Source organism: Acipenser ruthenus, chromosome 21, assembly GCF_902713425.1.
Source record: "Acipenser ruthenus chromosome 21, fAciRut3.2 maternal haplotype, whole genome shotgun sequence".
Classification (NCBI taxonomy): Eukaryota; Metazoa; Chordata; class Actinopteri; order Acipenseriformes; family Acipenseridae; genus Acipenser; species Acipenser ruthenus.
The window spans coordinates 3824130-3848443 of NC_081209.1; the positions used below are offsets into that span (position 1 = coordinate 3824130).

General features: G+C 43.1%; 1 protein-coding gene across 2 annotated transcripts in view; it reads right to left on the minus strand.

The window, feature by feature from the left end:
- Positions 1–4173: 4173 nt before the first annotated feature.
- sgsm1a (small G protein signaling modulator 1a) overlaps positions 4174–24314 on the minus strand; it is a 33692-nt gene continuing 13551 nt past the window's right edge. Inside the window, exons 4-25 of one of the 2 annotated variants that reach the window (XM_058994362.1) lie at positions 17380–17542; positions 16940–17092; positions 16696–16763; positions 16117–16262; positions 15539–15664; positions 15053–15177; positions 14536–14603; positions 13192–13355; positions 12301–12430; positions 10485–10611; positions 10102–10166; positions 9798–9943; positions 9471–9599; positions 8989–9171; positions 8466–8537; positions 6900–7571; positions 6524–6648; positions 6078–6160; positions 5865–5974; positions 5454–5550; positions 4934–5101; positions 4174–4537 (exon numbers count right to left, since the gene is read on the minus strand). In XM_058994362.1, the coding sequence (XP_058850345.1) occupies positions 4449–4537; positions 4934–5101; positions 5454–5550; positions 5865–5974; positions 6078–6160; positions 6524–6648; positions 6900–7571; positions 8466–8537; positions 8989–9171; positions 9471–9599; positions 9798–9943; positions 10102–10166; positions 10485–10611; positions 12301–12430; positions 13192–13355; positions 14536–14603; positions 15053–15177; positions 15539–15664; positions 16117–16262; positions 16696–16763; positions 16940–17092; positions 17380–17542 (3209 nt within the window). In that variant the 3' untranslated portion in view covers positions 4174–4448. Of the gene's footprint in view, positions 4538–4933; positions 5102–5453; positions 5551–5864; positions 5975–6077; positions 6161–6523; positions 6649–6899; positions 7572–8465; positions 8538–8988; positions 9172–9470; positions 9600–9797; positions 9944–10101; positions 10167–10484; positions 10612–12300; positions 12431–13191; positions 13356–14535; positions 14604–15052; positions 15178–15538; positions 15671–16116; positions 16263–16695; positions 16764–16939; positions 17093–17379; positions 17543–24314 lie in introns of both variants that reach the window. The other variant, XM_058994361.1, reaches the window with a different exon arrangement.

A 24314-nucleotide genomic window follows, 5' to 3' on the forward strand; every position in this document is an offset into this window, starting at 1 on the left:
CAAAATAAACTTTGTTAAGCAAAACTGAAATTAAAAAAGGACTGATCAATTCTTTAAATAAATAAATAATTCATAAAGGGACTCGAAAAACACACACATTGAAATAAGTGAAAAAGCAATTGAAAAAAATAACAATTACATGTTTATTGTTTTTTTTTAAATACATTGACCATTTAATATATTCTTATATATTTAGATTTTTGTATATATATATTTTTTGTGTTTCTGAACAACCATAAAGAACAAACAACTGAGCTCTAGAAAACACGGGTTGTTGTATTTTTTTTTTTTTTCTTGTTTTTGGTCACAGAGTAATTAGAGCATCAGAACCTGCACATGTTTCCAGAAGGTTGCTGTGATGGAGAGTTGGACAGCAGTGGTCAGGATTGCTCATCCGGGTTCCACATTTTCAGAGTCAAAAACCAGGACGCTTTTCTTTTCCCCTTCAATTGATTGACACCATAACAACTCTGAAGCTGTTAAAATAACTGTATATAAACTCGAACCTTAACCCTATCTGCAAGATCATTGATTTCGGAACACTTCAAATCTTTGCAAACAAAAAACACAACAATAGGCCATCAGGTGGCACGCGTCTCCGCTAAATCCAATTTAAAAACTGCTGTTCCAATTTGCCAAATTAAAATGCTACAGTCAATGGGAATTGGATTCTATCGCATTCACACATTGAAAGCACATCAACAGCGCATTGCAGCGTTTGACTGAGAGACACCCTTAACTTCAAACACTTCAGTAGACGTGAATTAGACAAACGTTTCGCCTCGTGCCTTCAGCAGTGTGCTGTACTCTGATTAAGGCACAAGTTGAATCGTGTGTCTGCTTCACTTTGTTTCTACTGATAAAGCACTCCTTGCACTGAAGCAAGTCTTCACTGGTAAAGCTGACCTCAAGTCTCTTTTATCCAACTCTCCCCACACTTTGTTCTGTCCTCGTATGCAGTACATGGGAAACCAGAGAGCACAGGGATTCCCTTCCAGCTGTACGGACCTTTTGAAAATGCAACATGACAACACGATAATCTAGCAAGCTGCAGCATGGCACATCTTGTATAGCACAGAGTGCTCCACAGAATAAGGATTAGCACAAAAAGAAACACCTTGTTTCCTTATTCTTCTATTTCCTTTTTAATTCGGAAAGCATAGTTCACTTTTACATCATATATATATTTGTGTTTATTTGTTTCCTTTTATACACAGACACTGGTTAAATATATACCAGATATAATGTTTGCCACAAAAGAGATTTTATATAATATATATATATATATATATATATATATATATATATATATATATATATATATAATCTCTTTTTTTTAAATTACAGTACAATTCACAAGCAGGATACAGAGACACTTTCTGAAAATGTACAATAAAATCAGACGAATAAAAAAAGAATAATAATAAATACATGTCATTGAAAACACTGGCACTTTGAACAGTACATTTATTTTTTCTGACCGAGGATACTTAAAGATGTTCTGCTAACAATACTTTCTCTTTAACACGATGAAATGTGTCTCTTGTGTTTGTGGTAGAGCAGCCGGCACTACAAGCATGCTAGCTGTACTGCAGTGTATATATCGCAGTAACTCTGTCGTGTAGCGGATTTCTTTTTTTTAACTGAACACATTCATGATATGAAACGCATATTGTTTTTATCAACTTTAGCTACAAAATGAGAGCTGAATGAGCTGAAAGTTTCCTGAATACCAGAAGGATGCTGCTTAACCAGTCCCTTATTTTAACTGTATTGGAAAGACAAAATCCAGATTACTCATTATAACAAAAACAGCATAAAAACTTATCTGATGATGTCAGAGGAACACATAGCTTTCGTATCTGATGATGTCAGAGGAACGCATAGCTTTCGTATCTGATGATGTCAGAGGAACACATAGCTTTCGTATCTGATGATGTCAGAAGAACACATAGCTTTCGTATCTGATGATGTCAGAGGGACACATAGCTTTCATATCTGATGATGTCAGAGGAACACATAGCTTTCGTATCTGATGTCAGAGGAACGCATAGCTTTCGTATGTGATGATGTCAGAGGAACACATAGCTTTCGTATCCGATGATGTCAGAGGGACACATAGCTTTCGTATCTGATGTCAGAGGAACGCATAGCTTTCATATCTGATGATGTCAGAGGAACACATAGCTTTCATATCTGATGATGTCAGAGGAAGCTTTCAGAAGAAATACAACACTAGCATAAGATACTGTAGTCCATCTAACTCTAAAGATAAAGTGGATGGACACAAGGTTGTGTGTGAAGGGACTGCTTCTCACATGACTGATTATGCAAAGGGAATCCCGATGCGTTTGCAAGAAATAAAAGCTGCATCTCCCAGTAGGAGATCTGTTTGTCACAATGAGAAAGAAAGCAGATTTGACAGACTTTGACAGAGGGCTGTCTAACATGTCTCTACACTCAATAGGACAGCGTTGACAGCTGGTTTTTATCCAAACCCTGTACATGGGCCATAAATCCCAGCAAATGAGCAAGCCAGTAAATGCACTGCAGCCTTCTGTATTTAATGAGCAAGCCAGTAAATGCATTGCAGCCTTCTGTATTTACTGAAATGTCCATGCTTTACAAACGTGTCATTGTGTATTAAAGATGGGAGGGTTCCTTTCTGTGGTTTTAGACCTTTGTAAAACATTGCTAAATAAAAAGAACAAACAGCTACATTAAGGCAGGAACTAAAACAATTGAACAAAACATATAAAACAAGGAAACAGCATGTTTCTTTACATTGTTATTAGCACTAAGACGGAAAAAACACAAATTAAAAATTGCAAAACAAATTAAAAACTACCAAAGGACAACCTCCGAGTGCCTCAGTATATAACAATTGCACTTTGACCATTTAAAATAAAGCCTTTTTTATCCTGCACCTTCTTTTACTGAACCGCTAAACATTTTGGAACTTAAAAAAAATAATAAAAAAAATAAAGCCGATTGATTTTTAAAATCAATACAAATAACTCAATACAGGGATCGGAGACTCAGCTAATTCAATATAAAGAGCTCAGTAATTGGGCAATAAATCATTAGCATTATATATAGTGTATTAGAAAACGCTTCAGTCTGCTAGCTGGAAATGACTTTCTAGTTTTTAACCTGTCTGAATCGATCGAATCCACACGAGACACTCTGGTCACAGGCTGCCTCGCCCGACCTATCACTCTGGTACTAGATGTGTTCTGACATTCCCCCCAGCTTGAATGATCTGTCAGCCTCTAAGTGGAATGTTGAAGTGTTTTGGCACATTGTCCTTTCTTTATTAAAAACAGGGTTTCATTTGTAGGACTTAGAGAATCACTTTCATTTAGATTTCACTGACATCTCCAGTCGGTATACATTACACTCCTCCTCTCCCTTCATATGTCCAGTGGCACCTCTGTTTAGCACATATAAATCCAGGTGAAGATACACTGTTACCTCAACACAATGATTACATTTGTGTGAAGCTGGGGTGAGAGTATGTGCTTCACTAGAGGATAATATGAACTAGTCTTTCCAGCTTGCGTGTCTGCTTTTACAACCTTGTTACAGTGCCACCTAGTGATGAAGGACACATAAAACACGAGACGCGTACGGGAATAGAGAACGGAATTTTCCAGATTCTGCACACCACTCTCAAATCACTGCTTTGCACTCCACACAAAGGCATGGCGTAGTTACGTTTGTGCAGAAACTCTTTATTCTTGTGTGTAAAGTTTAGTATCACCACTAGATTATCCTCTAAGGAAACACATACCCACCTTATACAAATAAAATACAACGCACTATATAGTACTATGGTACTGCCACAAATGTTGAGCGGCAATGGTGAGTAAACACTGAAACAATGAACGAATGCCGTTTCAAATTGAACAATAAAAGAACACTCAGGACTGTTCATGAACTGCAATCTGAGGACAGCGAAAGCAACTGAAAGAGTCGCGCGACATGCAGTCTCATCCACAGTCCTTCTCCCTCCCCTCAAATCTGCAGCACTGCTGGACACCCATGTGATCTTTATTGCTAAACCACTTCATGGCTTGGCAGTGCTATAGAACAGAATCCTATTCAGGTACTCTAGAGAAGGAGTTCTCTATAACCCCCCCCCACCCCCCACCCCCCACCCCCCACCCCACCATGCGATGCGATACAGAAACCTGACTGATATAAAACAGGCTCCACTGAAGGTCCCCAGCTCTCACTTACTGGATGTTCAGTGATACAGTGTTGCAGTAAAACGTATATAACGGCAGAGGTGGCTAAACCTGGCTCTTTCTGATTTATACAAGGGATCCGTTACTGTGGCCTCTGACGCTGGCGCGCTGACAGTGAACAGAACGAGAGAAGCCGGTGCGAGGATGAAGGATGTGATCATGAGTGTGTTTGTAGAGCTTCGTTGTCGCGCACCCCCTTCACTTGTTCTCGATGAGCGTCTGCACTTTGTAGACCAGGTCCCGTGCCAACGTCAGCACACGCTTGCTATTGTGGTGTTCAGCCATTTCTATACAGAATTTAAAAAACAGAAAATCACTGTATTACATGAATCCTTTCACTAAGAGACCAGCTGGTAAACAATCACTATTATCAGTTTCTATAAATCCAATATCGACTTTGAATTTATAACAGCACCCATCTGGTAATATCTGAAGCAGTGTAAGGCGCAAGATTTAGTCAAAATTATTCTTCAAGGAAAAACAGGTTAAAAATGGTGTGTTGAAATTACAACGGTTATACTTCGGCTTTCTAGATTGTCAGTGCATGCCAACCCCATATGTTCCAGCCTATATATTCACTTTTGTGTACCAATAAAGGTATCTCCTTACCTGATCTCACTTGATCTAAACTTTATTAGAACCCTCAGTGTCTATTATCCTATTCAGCAAAGCGTTTGTCTCACCGTTGAAGAACTTGATGATGTCGGTGAAGTCCATGTTGTTTTCCAGGATGATGTCTCTGTACATTTCCACCATTGCCAGAGCGATGAAGAGCACAAAGTGGGTCGATGATGTGTGCTTCGCAGCCCAGATAGTCTCCCACACTGAGAACACATCATCGTACACCAGCTCTGCACAAAACACAAGCACAGCGGAGTCCCGGTGATCAACCGCTATCCATCATCCAGCCCTTCCCTACTAACCAACGCACTCCATTCATGGGCACGCTAACACACATTGTTGCTATATTTGAGCAAATGTGTGTTCTGTTGACACAGCATGTTTCCCATGCCAGTAACTGCTCAGCAGTGCATGGGGCACGGAACATGAATTCACTGTGTTATTAGCCTCAGCTGGAATTCAACATTTGCTATCAAGGCTTATACTAGGCAAGCACCCGTCGATTTAAGGGCAATCGATGTCCTAATTGATACATGTCGGTGAACTGGAGGATGACACTTAAGCAGACAGCCCTGGCATTACCTCGTTTGAAGTCCAGAAGGAACCAGCGGTAGCAGAAATAGAAATGTGTGTAATCCCCATTCTGGTGCATCAGCTCAAAGAGTTCCGAGTCCAGGATCTAAGAAACAGGCAGGCGAGCCGTGAGCACGGCACCACAACTCAGTCTGGCTTTTTACTACTTTACTGCTATATTTCTATCAATCTGGTAAAACATCAGAACACTAAGATGTATTTATGTTATTTAACTTTTAATACAATCAGAGTAAGTTATCAGGCTAAAGAGAATTTAAAGAGTTAAAGAGAATTTAAATAACAAGCAGATGCCAGTTAAAAACGCTCCGATGTATTTTTACAGTAGCCTGTCCTCAAACGAGGGCAATGGCACTTAATGTGTTAATAAGGACAAGCGCAGAATCCAGGCCTCCTCCTCACCTGGATGAGGGAGCGCATGTTGGCGAAGTGTGTATCCATGGCTCCTCCGTGAGGGAAGTTGTGGTTCATCCTCTTCATGAGCTCCGTGAAGCAGCTGAAGGCCATTGCCTCTAAAACACCAAGCAGAGACACTCTGAGGGGGCTGCCGGGGGGCGGGGGGTAGTGTATTATTAATAACAGATTACTCATACTCATACCACACAGGGCACTCACCGTCATCTAGAATGACCAGCAGGGGAGCTAACAGGTCGCACATGCCTTGCACATACCCAATCTCCAGGTGCTGCCAGATGTAGCTACCAAAACAAACCCCAAAACATCAACACAGAATGAATGGGTTAGAATTAGAATGCAACGTCCATAGAATCATTCAAATAGATTGGGGTCTTTCCCACTGATCTAAATGGTGACCTAAATCTTGCTGAATAATAGGACCCACCCTTTGCATATTTTACAGAGGCACATGTTACATGTGTGATTTTCAGAACCTTGATACGCAAAGGGCCCTGTATTAATAATGCAAACAGTGATGATCATTTGATCATCTCCATTGTGTTTGTAACCAGCACAGGTGTGTGTTTGGAGCTGGGATGCATGTATATCAGACGGTTACCCGATGCTACGCTATAGAAAGAAGGGCTGCTTGCTGGAACTGTTACCTGCACATGATGTTGCGCAGTTTCTCCAGATTGGCAGGAGTGAAGTACCAGTAGTTTCGGTCGCACCTCTGCACGTCTTTCTCGATACGGTGCAGGTTGATCGTGTACATGTCCAGCAGCTCTTGCTACAATAAAATGCGAGAAAATAACAATAAAATGTAATTTTTTTAAGGACGATTGTAGATCGTGCATTATGAACAATTTCTGGATGATACCTTTTGAATAGCATCAGATAAAATATGTATAAAAAGATATATATGCACACTAGCTTTCCAGACCACTTAAGTCTCTTAAACTTGAAAGTTTCATGAAAAATAAAGAAACAAGCAAAAATAAAAATGAAAGAAAGGTGAGGAAGGAAAGCCAAGGCTCTCACAGAGTAGGTGACCCCGATGGAGGAGACGGGAGACGTGGCTTCGGTTTTACCCTCCGCTCCCACAGCCAGCGAGACAAACTGGGGGAACAGGCTCTCCATTTCAGGCTCCTCAGAAAGGTTGTCCTCGCTGCCCACTAGGCTCTGCTTCTCAGCCTCCTCGTCCACCTGCATCTCCAGCACAGGCAGCCTGGCTACCTCCCCTGGGGGAGGCCCCTCCTCTGAGGGCAACCCAGTGGCGGACAGCAGGTCCTCCGAGCTCGCGTTGGTGGTCAGATTTTTCTCAGCCGGCCGGGTCTCTTCAGCAGCCCCTTTGGAGACAGGAGGGACGGTCTCTTCAGTCACCTGACCCCGATCGGCATCTTCTGTGCCATGAACTAGCGTCTTCTTGCTGGGGTTGGCTCCCTCTTGCTGCTGTGGTTTGGTCGCTGCTTGCGGAGGCTGCTGTCCAGATGTTTTAGCTGCGGACTCGGTGCCGGCACCGCTGTCCTCGGTGCTGAAGCTGCGGTCGGAGAATCCGGAGGTGATGGAGAAGTTCCGGGAGGAAGGGTGTCCGGAATCGGGGGAGCAGGTTCCGTTGGGGACGGCTCCGTTGGGACGTTTGGCTGCCTTGACGCTCTCCTCGGCCCTCACCTCCGTCTCCATCTGCTCCACCTCCTCTGCAGACTCGAACACCTGTAAAGGGAAGCAGTCAGCTCTGGTGATCAGAGGGCAGTGGGAGTAGAGGGCTGTGTTCAAGAGTAATAGACTGTAGATACATGAGTGAGTCTGAATCAGTGATGAGCAGCTGTGTGGGTTCTTGGATGCCCAGTTTGAAAAAGCTAAATTGGATTCTCATTCCTTTGGCATTACAAGGCAAGCAGTGTCTAGTGACTCAACAATTTAAATGAAGATAATCTAATAGCCAGACTTTAGCAATCAAAACTCTTGTTATAAATTAGGTTATTTATGTTTTATTTTTGTTGAGATGGCAGGCAAATTATATCTGCTGGCAGTTTTTTTTAGCGAGTGCACATGAAGGGACATAAATAAACAAGCAGACAGCAGCCTCTGTAGAAGAAGGGGGTAATTGGATTTTTCAGGAACTCTGCACACATCAAAAGGACGTAGGGAAGTTGAAACAGAGAAAGAGCTTTAAAATGGAGCTGAGTTCTGTGTCAGCCAAAAGATGACCCTGATTTACCAGCAAACAAATAAATGAGACGTAAAAGTAAATCCATTTCCAAGACCCTAAATGCAACATTACAGCTACCAGTACCATAAGAAAACAGAAAGAGCCACAGATTTATTAAAATCTGAAAATTAAAAGGTGTTGCCCTTTATGCATCATGTTCAATGTAACCAATAAGGTTAGATTATAATACCCTCAAGAACATTTGCAAAGAAATGCCCCCAACAACATGGTGCCTTCAGAAACAAGCACCGACAAGATGGGAGATTGAGGAAACAAAACAGAACATAATTAGGAGTTGCTCTCTTCTCCCAGCAACAGCACACACACATGCAGTTCCCCTTCTGACTGGCTCAGCATGGAGCCACCATCACTAAGCAGAGTGGAGGCTGGTTTACCTGCGTGCTGCTGCTGGAGTCGCTCTGCAGCCGCGCATGGCTCTGTCTGTCCGAGCTGCCGCTCTGGGAAGACTGGCACCAGACACCAGAGGAGGAGAGTCATGCAGAAGAGAAGGAAGATAGATAGAAAGAAAAAGTGAGATCGTAGCTGATTAAACATCCCGTTCCCCAGAGGGTTGTCGGGTAGAGTAAAAGCTAGAGGCTGCTTAACAAAATGAGTACAGGCTAACTTATGAATATGGCCTCATGTTTGTAGGACTTATCAGTCCTATCAGTCCCCTTGCATAAAGGTATCTATACTGATGTGAACGAAGGCTTTCCACAAAAAATAGAGCGTCAGGGATGGAAATAAGACTCCTACTGCACAGCAGTTTCACCCATTCCAGTGTATACGTAACAAGCTCAGGTGTGTCTTATTAAAACCAGGAACAGAAGAATGGATCACACTGCTATGCAATGGGAGTCTTATTCCCATCCCTGCACCGGTATTGTACTGACAAGGCTGCAGTCCTGCGTTTCTCACCTCGTTGCTGACGGTGGAGTCACGGTGCATCATCTTCTGCATCGTGCTGTCCAGACTGGCTCCCGAGGAGCACTTGGCGAGGGCGGCGGCGTGCTGCTCCTTCTCCCGCTGGCGAACGATCGCCTCGCAGCCCAGCCACTCGCTCATCGTCTGCTCATAGCAGGCACGCATCTGGTCATCCACCTGCCGAGGGGAGCCGAGATGGGCACAGTTACTGGACAGATCGATAGCCGCACGCGTTCATTTTTAACTGCTGGTTTGCTCTGGATATTTTCCCCAAGTAGGAACTGCTTCTTTAAGCATCACGCCTTTCTTTGGCTACTGCATCATTTTTTGGATCTCATTTTCTTAAAATAATAAATAAAAGCCCAGATCTTGATTTCAGTTGCCACCCGATTTCAGTTTCATTCTTTTTTATTTTTTATTTCAGTTGACACTTAGTGAAACGTTGACACTCAATGTAAATACAAACCAGCACGGACCTCTTTCCGGTCATTCTCCGACATCCCGAACTGGTAGTGCCCCAGCAGGAAGGGCCACACCTCCCTGCGGATTGTGGGTTCCACCCCTCCGAAGTAAACCAGCCGCAGCAGCTCCTGCTCCTCATAAACCTGTCAGGGAATAGTGTAGGGCGTCAAACAGCGGAGGGGAACACAGACAGCACACACACACACACACACACACACACACACACACACGTACAAAGCACAATAATATAACCACAAGTATAAACAGACAGTGGAACCGCTTAGCAGGTGCTGGCTAGTCTGCCAGTGTCGGATGACGGGGGGGATTTGAAAGGCTCCCACCTTACAGTCCTGGAGGTATTTCTGCCACATCTCTGCCGTCAGCCCCCCGCCGGCCTCGTGTGGGACGTCCCGGTCCACAATGGTGTGGTTCACCAGCGCTGACAGGTGCGTGCGCACAGTGGACATGTGACGGCAATACGCAAGCCCTAGAAAACAGCAATATGAATACAGGTATAGATGCATTAAACACTTGTTAATGCTGTTCTTCTTGACAAGTTTTTAAAACCCCACCTAGACCATTATCTAGACCAAGCACTTCACCCCCACCGCTCTCTTATTAAAACATGTCAAATGCGAGACGTACAGCCGTAGAAAGCCCTGGAAATGATCTGATACTTCATGTTGTCACACAGCATCTTCAGGGGGGCCCTGGAAATGGGAAACAGACAAACAAAAAACGTTTTCATATTTTCAGCAAATGCAGTATTGGACCTCTCACTACCTCTAATACAGTTCAGCCGGTTTAAAGAGTAAGTAGCGGGATTCTGATACGTACAGGTTTACCCGTCCCCACGTGTTGTGTGTTACCTCTAAGAACAGCCTGGAGTATTAGGTCTTCAGATAAGAATACTACACACTATTTGAATCTATTTAATCTATTTGTTTGGACTTCTCCACTTTTACATGCATGCTTTTCATGGTGGATAGACTAAGACAGACAGGATGCTACAGTGCTCCAGTCCCTACCGTTCATGGTTGCAGCCGTTTGGAGGCACTGCGTCTGAGGAGCCATTTTGGGAACAGGAAGAGCAGGAGGACTTCCTGACAGTGGGGTGCCACAGGGCCGCACCCTGCTCCATGAGGTCCTGCGATACTAAAACACAAATCAGAAAAACACCATATTACTTCAAATCGACATTCATCAAATTGAATGCAGGTGGCAAAAAAGCAAACCGAAAAAACCAAAATAATAATTAAAAAAAAAGTTTGTCAGCATGATTTAGGGTAATAAGCAGATTAAAGGTTGTGAGATTTGTCTGAATTGTATTGGAGGGCGTGCAGTCAAACCTGGATTAACAAACAGTATGAAAGGACCACTGGTTTACAGTAAATCCCAGTCTACATTTTCAATGTTTTAATCACCTACACACAGAATCAAAAACACCCTGAGGACGTCCCTTGAGCAGGTTGGACTGCTACTGGAAATGAGAGAGACGGAGAGAGAGGTGATTGGCGGAGACAAATATGCAGCTGATATGAGGAAGCCTGTGATTGGCTGAGATGGCGAGAGAACACACCCTGCGATTGGTCGCTGAAGCAGTCAGAGAAAGCGCTGGGCAGCAGCTAAAGATGAGAAAAAAAACAACATTACAGCCATGCTGAGTCCTGCTGGGGTCGGGTGCAGGAGGCTGGCTGCTCCTGCCAGAGAAACTGTAGGAGCGTTTGGGGATGACCAGGATCCGGCCGGCAGGAACACGCCTAGGGGGGCGTCTCCGGAGGTTCAGGGAGAGGGAGTGGGAGAGGGAGAGGGAGGAGGGAGGGGGACGAGGGTGATGATGATGATGATGATGAGGGTGATGGGTAATGGTAACTGGAGGCAGGAAAATGGTAAGAAGCATTAGACGGAAAACTGAAAAAACAAAACATCATGAGAACAGACACAACACAGAGCATGTTGAATGTGTTACAGATTCAAAATGCACAGCACTGGGTGACCAGAGCTCAAAATCAAATTACAAACTCGTCACGCACCATAAAACAGGATACGGAGAATGAGAAAAGCAAACAATAAAACCAGGGCTGCAGAACAAAAGCTTAAACAATATCAATACGAAAACATCTCCAAGACATGATGTACAACCAGAGTGCCTAAACAAAGCCCTGCAAACGTGACGTGCATTGATCTGACCAGTGTGGAGGTAACAGTACTAGGGTTACAATGCTCTCCATTAAACTGACTTGGGCTCGTTGTGTTTCTACAATTCACAATGGGACAAGCAGAGGGATTTTTACCATTCCAGTGGTATTGCCAGTGTACAATCTAGCCCCTGTGTGGCTTGTTATTGTCAGAGAGCATTGTGTTGTAGATGGTTGCTTTAATCTTTCTGTAGTCAATGAATTAATCCAGAACTATTAAAAACACAGTTAATCACTCTGAGGTTACAGTATAAGAACCAGTGCTGGGACCAGCATCAATTTTCACGTTTGAATGCCCTTTCAAAATGTAAACTAATATCTGAATATTGTTTGATCTTTAATTTGGACAAATGACAGTAAATGACAGTACACCACATTCCAGTCTCTCAGGAGTAAAATAAACCTGCTACCCAATCATAGGAGAGAAACAGTCCTGTACAGTAGAATATCTTTTTGATACAAATCATTTATAAATTCTGCTATATGGACGAATACTGTATGAACATTTTTCCCACTGAATACACTTTAAGCAGTGTTTGCTTCAATATTCAGTATTTGTCTCAGCACTAAGAAATGCATGAACCACCAGCACGAATAGTTGCTCGGCAAAGATCGCTGTTGAGAAGGGACATATAACTGAGCCTACCGAACTCGGACTGGCTGCCTGGGAAGAGGATCCTGAACACATAGTCCGTGGCTTCCTCTTCCTCCTTGTCGGACACAGACTCCGGGGATCCTTGTGGACTTCTGTTTCGCAGCTTTGGGAAAACCTTCCCCTGCGGAGAAACACACAGCAGAGCCTTTCACAGGGAGCACAAGTCAATCCATTTGGGGGCTGCTGCTTTTCATGAAACACCACACAGCAGTGTTGGAATACGAAGGGTCGGCACAAAAGGAAAGCAGTGAAGAGTTGAATCTGGGGTTGTGTTAATTTACTGAGCCTTTAAGCACATGAGTTATTAAAAAAAGTAAAAATCAGGGTTTCCTTGGTGAAGATGTTGTACAGAACAGTTATTTATCAGTGACTGCTGAAAGCCCTGCATGGAGTGTAGTACAGCATACATACAGTACAGCACAGATCGCTTCAGGCTAGCTCATTATATAACGTGTCGGACATCATTCGTCTTTCATATCCAATTCCAGCAGCAGCTCGGTGCTTCACTGCCCAGATACCCAAGTGTGCTCCCTCTCAGTCTTACATCATTACTGCTGGGCTAAAAGACTCCTTCGGTTACAAATATTACTTACAGAAAAGACGAAAACGGACGGGGTAGCCCCTGGGACAATGTCGCTGCTCGTCTGACTTTTTTAAACTCCAGAACACAAGGAAGGAATATTTTAACTTTTGGTGGGATCTCATTTAGCGCTGAGCAAATGTGTGCAAAGACTCTCAATTCCAGGGATGGAAATAAGACTCCTATTGCATAGCAGTTTGATCCATTCCTGGCTTTACCCAGTTTAATGAGACACACCTGAGCTTGTTACCTATACACTGCGGCTAAACAAGCTCACACATAGTAAAACTCATAGCCTCTACCTTTCCCCGCTGAGACCAGAGCGGAGGGTCAAGCTGTCCGCGAGGAAGGAGCCCGTTCTCCAGGCAGGACAGGAACTGCAGGAGGTGCCCCCCCTTCGGGAATCGCAGGGGGGGGCGCTGGATCCCATCCTGACTCACCAGCACCACTGTCCCACCGCTGTCCACTGAGAAAAACACAGCAGCCCAGCGTTTAAAAGCTATTGCTAAACCACATGATTATATGGCCGCTGGGCAGAATGTTAGCTTATTAAATACAATGAAAGTTTAACAGTGCGATATTGCAATACAACAATTCGCTAAAAGTATTTCTTTTTTTTGTGTTTGGTAACAGAAAATGGTTTTCAAACTTGTATTTCAATAGATTATACTCTGTTGCCAGGCTTCCTTGTGGATGGTAGATTACATATATCAATAGATAACCAGGACATGATACATCATTAATCAGGCTGGGATAAACAGTTAGCCAGGCAGTGGTAAGCTGTGCATAGTGAGGATCCAGACATGTAATACTGTACATGTCAGAGCTAACATTAACTACAAATAAACATTATTAATGTAACCAATAATTGCATGCATGCCACCTTATATAACTTATGTATATATTGCAACATGTATATATTACAGAAAAATATTTAATTCCACTTGACAGGACAATAACATTCGTTGTAAAAAAGATAAAATCTTGCGACCAGTAAATTTGTGTTCCAATTTATACAAGAAAATCCAATCACGGCAGATGGGGCTCTCTTTTGTTACTTGCAAATGTGAAGGAAGCGGGCGCTACAGTGAATAGTGTAATTAGATGTGGATCTGCAGAGAGAAATACTGTTCTAATTGTCTTTGTGAGAGAAGACCTGGCATCTCTCCTATACTGCTGCATGCCAGCAATATCAAACAGGAATCAAAAAATACATTAGCAGTGATGACTTTTTATATGAAATTGCTCCACGTCCAGATTTTCTTTTGTGACTCTGCGGAGTCTTCTAAGAATACTGGCCGCTTTCAGCTCTGGGATCAGGTTTGAATCTATCTGGGACGACATCTGGCATTTAACAATCTAAACCGTGTGAGCGTTACTGAGCGCACAGTGGTTACCGTGTTTGCCTCCTGCAGGGAGTACAGTTTGCACTATCATGGACTAGCTCTGCAGAGTGCTTTGCAATGACTCTGTTACAGATAAAACATCACATAAACAGTGCGAAGTGTAAAGCTCCCCTCTGTTTCTACAGTACAATGATGCACCAGCAGTTGTGATACTTCAGTATAAAGTCATCTTCAATTCAGTTCAGTTGAAACCCATGATTATCTTTGATGCAAATGCACATGGGGGCATAAGGTACATACCCAGCTGGTGACAGTGCAAATACACAATCTCTTCCAGACGGATGGTCATGGCATAGTCCCAGTAAACACTGAAGGAGATATAAATATACATACAGATTCAAAAGCTTCATTATTATTAACTAACTATCTGCAAGAACTCAAAACACTGTGATTGTTATTATATATCAAATGCATTCTATTTCCTAATTTGAAAAAGTTTGAATACATAAATAATGTAATGGCAGTGCCAGCTACAAAAGCTACAGGTAAGACATCTCCACTGGCCAGCCGCTCAAAGGGACATTTCTAAACAAGTCAATGCATTTGTTTGAAAAGAGAAGGGAAGAGCCAGTCTACCCCAGACTGATGAAGCTGGAGTTAAAATGCACAACCCGCTCTGCTTACATTACAAAGCAAACACAGTTCCCATTGTCTTAATGGCATATGGGAAATGGAAATCTTCCCAGCACTTAGACTGAGGCTGCCTGCACCAGTGCAGCCGTACACACTCGGACATGTCTTGTAGTTAAATGCTCACCTCTTCTCATAGTCTAAATCTCCCACAGAGCTGTTCATCAGCTGGTTGGGTGTCCACTTCAGGGTCATGATGTCTGCAGTCTGGTGGAGAGACAGGTACCCCGGGATGGCTTCCATATCGTCTCTCTGGTAATGAAATTACAAAATACATCAGGGATGTGATCAATCATACGACTGGTGTCTGATTTACACAAGTGCAGACCCAGCTAATACCAAAAGCAGCAAACTCAATACAGAGACTCCAGTGCTTACTCTATTACAAACAGTGGATCGATTGTGGCTGCCTAATTTAAAACAGAACATCTTAATAGGAATAATATGTGATATTGTAGTAGTATAAATATCTCAATAGTGTGGCTCTGAATCCTGTAGTATAAAGATCTCAATAGTGTGGCTCTGAATCCTGTAGTATGAAGATCTCAGTAGTGTGGCTCTTCAGTGCAGAGACGTGCGCTGTGGTGAACCACGTGGATCCCAGTGTGCGTACCGGCTGGACCAGGACGTTGTTCTTGCCAAAGAGCAGCGTGGCCCTGGAGTTCTGGTGCAGGGACTCCACATAGTCACGGGCTGAGGGGGAGAGACGGTCATCCATACTACCACTGGAGTGCCTCTTCTGGATCTTAACAAAAGGAACACAATATTTACTCAGTTCCGTTCAATCTCTCCATCTGAAGTTAATATTTGGAGTTAAACAGTAAAAGATAAATTACAGGAAGTGTGATTACAGCATCATTACTAAATTAAATAAGTCATGCCGTATCCTTCCAGCACAGTGGAAGATAAGACCCTTTATTCAAAATCTATTTCTGGAAAGAGGAAGTGACATCTTAGGTAACATTATGACTACCAATAGGAGTGAGTAAAACGGCACTAACGAGGGATTCAATCCCCTGTATAATAAGGAACATTAAGAAGGTCCACACATGATCTGGATGCACTGCAGTACACGGCGTCAGAACAAGGACTCTCCTCAAGTAAGGGACTAGACCACAGAGGTTTACATAATGTCGTGTTTAAGGAACCGCAGAGATTGTGCCAGGGTTTGAAGCTGCAGTGCGCACTCACACAGAGAGCAGGGCGCTTGGTGGGAGAGTCCTGCCGGCAGTGACCGCTGTGAATGCGGTGTCTCTGGACCAGCTCGTCTGCAGAGGGGTCCGTCCAGAAGTGATCCGCTGTCTTCATCTTGGTGTACTCCAGGGCACAGGGGCCCACTGAGGGAGCAAATGCAAAGGCATCATTGATACACCCACAGCAAGGAGATGGGGCATGAGGGGCTGGTTTAACCTAGTTTGGGAATGATCAAGAACACTTTAGTTTAAAGCCAAGATCACACTAAAACAACCGCATGGATTAAAACTTGAATCTCTTGGCTTTATTCATCTAAATCAACACTGTCTCTAGGCCTTTCGGGTCTAGGTAAGGACTAGATCACACAGTCCACCAGTGCCCCAGCTTTAACTACTAGACTGCATTGCTTCACAGTCCAGCTACAACCACAAGGCTCCTGCCTTCAAGTCCTAAAGCTCAAACTACTAGATCGCACTCTCTGACTCTCGATCGTTCAGCCCCCCACTTGGCCCCCCCACTGGGCTGAACTGCCTCTATGTGGCAGGATATACATCTAATAGAATTGTTCAATGTTACCCAACAAGGATGCAAGTATTGGTCCGTCCACTGGGTCCATCAGCACAGCCTCCTTCTCATAGAACTTACTGGGGAAAAAAGAATGGCGCACAATAAAAAGTCACTTGTTTTTAAAATGACTTGCCTGTCCCCGTCCCCCCCCCCAAAAGAGATCAGACACAGCGTTGAGGACACCAGTGTGCCTCACTAATCCCCCCCACCCCACCCCACCCCACCACCACCCCATACACCGAAACACACCTACCTGCTGTTCTCCACTAGGTAGTGGACGATCTTGTCCAGAACTTTTTCGATGAGGGCTGTGCGGATCCATAGATGTTTGATGACCTGGGGAGGCACGCAGGGCAGTTTCTGCAGCTTCCGAGTACTATCAGGATTCAAGGGGATCTGGTTCCTCCTGCAGCAACAGGATTGAAAAACAAAGTAAAAGAAAAGAGCAAGTCCAGCAGGCCCCCCATCTCACTGGTCACATCTGATTTTAAACAATGCAGGATTTAGAAGCTCTACCAGTACAGCACCTAACAAGCAAGCTGTAACAATCCCTACTAATATGAGTGACATCCTCATTCAGGCCCTGGGACCACACATGTGGAGATGTGTTTTAACTCATTGAATAATCTCATGGTCCATGCAATCGTAACTCATGCAATTGTATCAGTGGCGGTGGAAGATAAACGTATTTACTTGCTCTCGATGATCTGCTCCAGCTCCTGTGCCTTCCTGCAGAGTTCGTCAGCCAGAGGGAAGCTCTTCCCCACCTTCATGAACAGCGCTGCGATCTTGTTGCTGCGGAGGAACCCGGCAGCCCGCCGCTTCAGTCCGTGCAGCACACACGCTTCCACCGCAGCTGAGAGGGCACCAAACACACACCCACAGACACTCACTTCATCTGAGGGGAACCACTGACATCACAGGAGAGGGGCTGGACTGATGCTGCTCACGTGAAGAAGTGTGGAAGTGATCACCAATTAAAATAATGACCACTGCACAACACAATAAAATATAGTTGTATTGTCTTTCGTCAATAGCTACTTTGAATTATTTGCCACTTTTTGCAAGGTGTTGCAAACGACTCATTTCCCAAGCAACACAGTCGCGCTGTCAGATGATGGTTCATGACACAGAAGAACACATTAGTCTACGATTCACTCTTTTCTGTACCGAGAAAGTTAACTGTGAAGTTCCCTTTCCTGGTAAATGAAACCCATGCCATGCTCCTTCCCTCCTTCACAATCAATACCACCCTTACAATATTGTTAATGTAACAGCAGAGTGATCCAGCAGTTTACCTGCAGCCTAGGGCGTTAACCCTTTAGTTCCTAGCACACACAGCTGTGCAGAGCAGTTTGATCCATTCTTGGTTTCACTACGAGTTTAATAAGATTCACCCGAGCTTGTTACCGATACAATGTGGCTGATCAGCCTCGTAGTAAAACCTGGAATGAGTGAAACTGCTACGCAATAGGAGTGTTCTTTCCATCCCTGAATTAGGAATGCAAATCCCTTTTCCACATGACTTCATCTGAAAAGATCTTTGGGCAGAGATTGCTTAATAAGCTAACAGGGAGTTCAAGATGAGTTCTCATCAGGGTCTGTGAAACAAGCCTTAAATGTGCATCAGTTCAGGCAATGGGATGCAGAAGCTCCGATAGTATAACATTTCCATGATGATCGACTGCATCGTTCAGGAGAAGCAAGGAATGGGACAAGGTCTTTTTTGGTGCTACAATGCAGTGCAAAACGGACTTGATGCATGGCACAAATGCATCTCTGCTGCATATCTGTGTAGTTATCGAAAATAATCATTCTGAATGTAGACGTTCTTTATGAGACATATGCAACTGTGAAGTATGACTGTGCACATACTGTGGCTATGTCAAATGCATCTTCTGGTTTACTAACCTAAAAGGACAAATCCCTTTAAATTTCAGTCTGTACCAGTACTGTGTTTTTGTTATTACAATGGAGCAAAAAAGGCAACGGTAATAATAAAACCCTTCTACTGGCACAAACACCATTGAAGTTACGTAATTACTCTACAAAAAACTGCAATAGCAGGTACGCTGAAGCCCAACTGCACAGGTACATCAATGTGAACTGGAGGTTCCTCGTATGGGGAATACACAACAAGCAGTTACAATGTAAAAAAGGAATCCAGTTCTGATTGATATGTACAGAATGAGCTGCCCCAGACTTTCAGAATGACTCATTTACTTGACATTTCTCTGCTGTCACCAGTCAGATTAATCATCTATACTATCTTTCTATCACAAGATAAAAATCCACAGTTCCACATTCACAGTGCGAGGAGCAATGCACCTCATCCAGCAGGGCTTCATTTAGTTTTTTAGTGTGATTGCTCCTGACAAAGTAAAACAATAACACAATGACAAAGTAATGCTTGTCACTCATTGTAACCTGCAGCGGTCAAACTGCCCCTTTATCCACAGCAAATAAGAGATGAGGAAAAGAAATGTCAAGGTCAAACAGAAAATGGTACAACTGGTTCTTACAGAACGATGCTGGATGCTGTTACACTACTGCCCACTTAATTGCACGCTATCATTTAACAATTGGTTTCCTTATTATCTTGAATGAAGTATGCCTTAGAACACCTGTGCAGGAATGCTATCTTTATTCTAAGACAGGGTGATGCTGTGCCTGTTCTGTCTAGTGTACTTAATTACACCCACACCCAGAGAGAGAGAGAGAGAGAGAGAGAGAGAGAGAGAGAGAGAGAGAGAGAGAGAGAGAGAGAGAGACTGCTGCTGTTGCCATGGAAACCCCACCTGATGGCACCCAAGAAGAAGACCCTGAGATAGGTACAAGAGAGAGCTGGTTGAGGTTTGGCTTATTGGTAAATTCACCCTGCTCCATTTATACAATTCACCATTCGGTACGGCTATAAACAAATGATTTGTTATTGAAAAACCATGCAATCTACTGTCCTGTGTAAATAGGGCAAAGCTATACAAACAGACGTTTGTTAGTCCATTCTAGTACACCATGCCTAGCATGTGGCTTGTACAGCAGTCCTCATATATTCTCTACAGCTGACAAAGACTGGTGTGATACAAGCCCACAGTTCAATCAGAGTCCTGGTTGTGTTGAAGCAGGTTTTTTGTAGGTGGGAATGCTGGCTACAGCTTTCCACTGCGTTAGACCTTAGATTTAGCCCACTAAGATCTGCTTACATTTGAAATGCATTTGAAAACCTGGAAAAAACACACAGTTAAAACCGCAGTATAACTGAAAGACAAAGTGGTTTTCTGTACATATTTATCAACAGGATTTTTTTTTTTTCATATGGGTGATGCATTTAATGAACAGATGCTTGAAAATGGTTGAGTGCGATGCTGCCCTATCAATATTCTGTGCAAGTCCACAGAAAGACAAGCCTTTAATGATCTTTGCTGGTACAGATTCAGAGAAAGAAAAAGCACTTCTCTGCCCAATGATGAAGGCTTAATGAACAGGTCGTGTGGAGCTTACACAGTGCTATCAAGCCATCAGCAACAGTCAAAACCAGACCAAATACATCAGAGAAAACAGGAGCTGTTGTAACAGATGGGCCAATAGCCAAAAGGCACCCCGGACATTTCTGAGTGCCCAGTTATCAAGGCTGCTATTGCTGCTCACGCCAACAGACCAAAGATTGACTCCTCAATTCAATTTATCACAGAGCTAATGACAACCAGCAATTTTTCCAAATAAACATTCATCACCACCACCCCCCCCCCCTCCTAACAAAAGGCAGGCACATCAACTATAGTAAGTGCCTGCAATTGCTGTGCTCTGTAAGAGCAGCTGTCGTCTGAAGTGAATGACATCAAACCGCAAGGATTATGTACAGAATAGGACGGCGAGCAGGTGCACCTCTATGGGGGGTTCTGATTGGGCGCTAAAAATAGCATCGGCCAATGAGGCGTTGCCTGGAGGGTGCAGCTGGTTTGCATCCAGGTTTAAAACTGTACTTTCTTTTTTAATAAGGGTTTTTAAAATGTGTACTATAATGCAAATCCTTCCCAAAGAAAGAGCGTGCCAGTGCAGCGCGTGCCTACAGTGAAAAGAGCTCAGTGAAAGAGCATGTTTAATGGTGGTTTTTAGATACGTTTAGATCATTAAAGTATATCCCACGTTATTAAAAGAACTAATTCAGTTAGCATCAGAGGAATCTGGCATCTCTACTGTGAACCTGGTTGACAGACACAGCCCATGAAGTTCAGAGTATTGTTTTTATATGTAAAAAAGGCACCTCCTGTCAATTTCTGTTTGCGTCTCCAGTATATTGTGCATTTACCATGCTTTAGTATCCTCATTTAGTACACTTTGCACACTGGTATGCTACTTTAATAAGGGAAGAAAAGGTGGAGGGCATGTTTTTAACGGTGCCTGCAGCGAAAGGGCAGGCAGCTGTGCTTGACATTCCACTAATTGTGTCTCCCAACAGAATCAAGTTGAACCCTCGCTTCCTGGGGCTTCTTAAATGATTTAGTAATCACGTCGTCAGTGACTCCCCCGTGCGCTGTCAGAGAGCAATCTGGGTGTTTTTAATCTGCCCCTTTAACAAGGAATCAGCCATCAGAAAGCCCTTCTACTGTATTTACATGCCATCACAAAGGCTATGGGACAAAGCAGGTCGCTGCGTCAGCAGGCGACTGAATGCAAGCTACAAACTGAACAAGGTATTATTAAAAGACGTTATTACCAGAGCCATAACCGAGCTTGAAGAAGTAATTCACCTCTTACTGCTGCATGCAGTTTACTGTGTAATGAGCAGTCTGAAATGGAGGCGTGTAGTAGGCTCTAATTATAATTGAGTTCCCATTGCAAGACTCTCCAATCTGCAAAGTAATCTCCTGCAATCCCAAATGTTATTTAAACGCCTTACAATTCAATGCTTTTCGTATTTAAAATCACTAGAATTATTTTGACTGTTGCCTCTTTACTGATGAGATGGCTAGGCTCTCAGCAATGGCCACATCAACACAGATTTCAACATGGGGAGGATGACAGCAGCTCTAGCATCCATTATGCATGTGCACAATAACAAAAAAGGTGGCATGTTCTCAAGGTCATTCCTTAATAAAAACTAGCATGCAACGCTTGGATAACAGCGTGTGCACTGACCACCTCATAGTCAATCATTTAGTATTCATCACGAGACGCACAAAACAATTATTTGTCAGCTTCAACCCTGACTCTTTTTTCTTTTTTGCCCTCATGTATTTTGCAATGACTGCTGGCATGAGAATGCATTCTTCAAACAACTTTTCACACAATGAATCAAACCCACTGCCTTTACACGGCAGCCCAGCGTTTTAACCATTGAGCTTCTCACACCTACCTTCTGCATTACTCTGAAGTCTACTGAACCCAGACTTACCACCGGATATACTAAGACTGTCATAGAACCAGCTTCATACATTTAACTTAAAACTGCAGTCATTTCTCCAGTCAAACATTATGAATGGGTCTTTCTGTTTAAATTAGGCACCAACACCTGCTCCATGTACACAAGGACAGCGCGCTAGCAAGCAAGGTGCATATTGCTGCTCAGCTCCACATAATAAGCAATATCTTTCTTATCAGCTTTTGGACAGGGCACAAAGCCTACGAGATGGAGCATTTTAATAACTAATGTATGTCCTGTTGATCTCTTATCAATATCAGCAATTATTATATGCAAAATACAGCAAAATTAAAAAATGTATAAATAGCTCCCGGATATTACAGTACAAGCAATATAAACCTGCGTTTTGTCTTAGCAGCTACAATCATTCTCATTCTACACAGAAGGAAGCTGTAAACAGCTGTAATATCTCCCTTCTGTTCTGACAAAGCTGAACCTCTTTTGCTCATATTTTGCAACTGCACAGTTCCTTGAGCCAGGGAAACAACTGTGCATGACCCAAAACTGAGCCTATAACCATTTAAAACACAAGGGAAAGGTTTATCAAGGTCTGTACACCTGACATGAACCTTCTCAATTGCTTTGTACTGCTTTTGTAACATTACCAGTTTTTCACAAGGTCAAAGACTGAATCTTTGCCTAGCCTTGCTCAGATTGCAAGATCCGTCTAGGACACAATCCAAGGCGTCTGATTGTCTAAGATAGCACCTCCTTATAAAAGTTTGCCACGGTATTTTTGCATGGTATTTTTGCTGTTTTATCATGCTTTTCTGCTAGCTATACTATGCATTTACCAGAGTGTGCCATGTTTACTACTATGCTTTACCATACCTCGCTACTCTGGACAATGGTTATAGTCCAGGGCTTGTAACCAGAAGGTCCCCGGTTCAAATCCCACCTCTGCCACTGACTGACTCACTGTGTGACCCTGAGCAAGTCACTTAACCTCCTTGTGCTCCATCCTGCGGATGAGATGTTAAATCAATGTCCTATTGGAAGTGACTCTGCATATAATGCACAGTTCACAGCCTACCTCTGTAAAGCGCTTTGAGATGGTGGTCCACTATGAAAGGCGCTATATAAAAATAAAGATTATTATTATTATTACTATGCTTTACCATGCTTTCACTGTACTTTATTACAACCTATTCTGCTATTGGGGGAAACCACTGTGCTGTAGTGGGGTGTCCAGCAGTTTATAAAGGCTTCCTAGATAGGCTCCACTCTATTCCCAGAATGTATGGAATATCAATAAACGCTTTTTATTGTAAACAGGCTGGATTAGGAAATCTGAATTACCCCTGATACTAGGATAACAGCAGCAGTGCAAGTTGAATTTTCCATTTCCATTTCTTTACTTCTACTGTGACCATCCAGAATTCAAATCAGCTTTAAAATCCTCCTGTGTTCCCATATTAATTTAAAAGGTGATTTGAATTCTTTAAAAAGCACACGCACGCATGCACACACGCACGCATGCACACACGCACGCACGCACGCACGCACACAGAAACTTGATTCCCATGTACTTTAAGAGGTTTGCAATGTACTGTTACAATAAGCTTGAAAACCTATGTAAACAGCAAGAGCATAGTTCAAAAGTGTCTAGAACACGGTTTATACACCAATTATTCAATAATTACTGAATGATCCATATTAAGTGCTATTCATTGTAAAGACAGCCTTGTATTGTCATGGCTTTTGACAGGTCTACTTGCTTTACTCCAGGCAGCCAGCGCTTTCTCACAGCTGGGGAGTATTTGTTGAAAAGGAGGTGGGGTTGTCTTTGTACTCAGCTCTAATATAATATTAGCAGCTGGGTAGCTGGCAAGTTGCTGGGCCCTATTAAAATGCTCTAGAAAGCACTGGATCAACACCTGCAGCTTTCATAATTAACACATCACTTCACAGGAAAAGGGTGATAAAACTGAAAGCTTTTCCCCAGAGCACAAGCATAATAATTATGTCCATCCGTCACTTGATAAAAATGGTAAGTATAAAACGCGCAATTGGAGAGATTTAAACACAATTGAACCACAGCAAATGGGCTTTACATTATTTATATTCTGTCCATGGTTTGTGATATATTGAAGGAACATCAGCTTTAATAAGCTGTCATTTGGAACATCGTAGTGGATGAATCTCTGTAAGGCATTCTTTTTCTAATAAATATAGTCTTGGCATAATGTGATTCAATATGCAACAC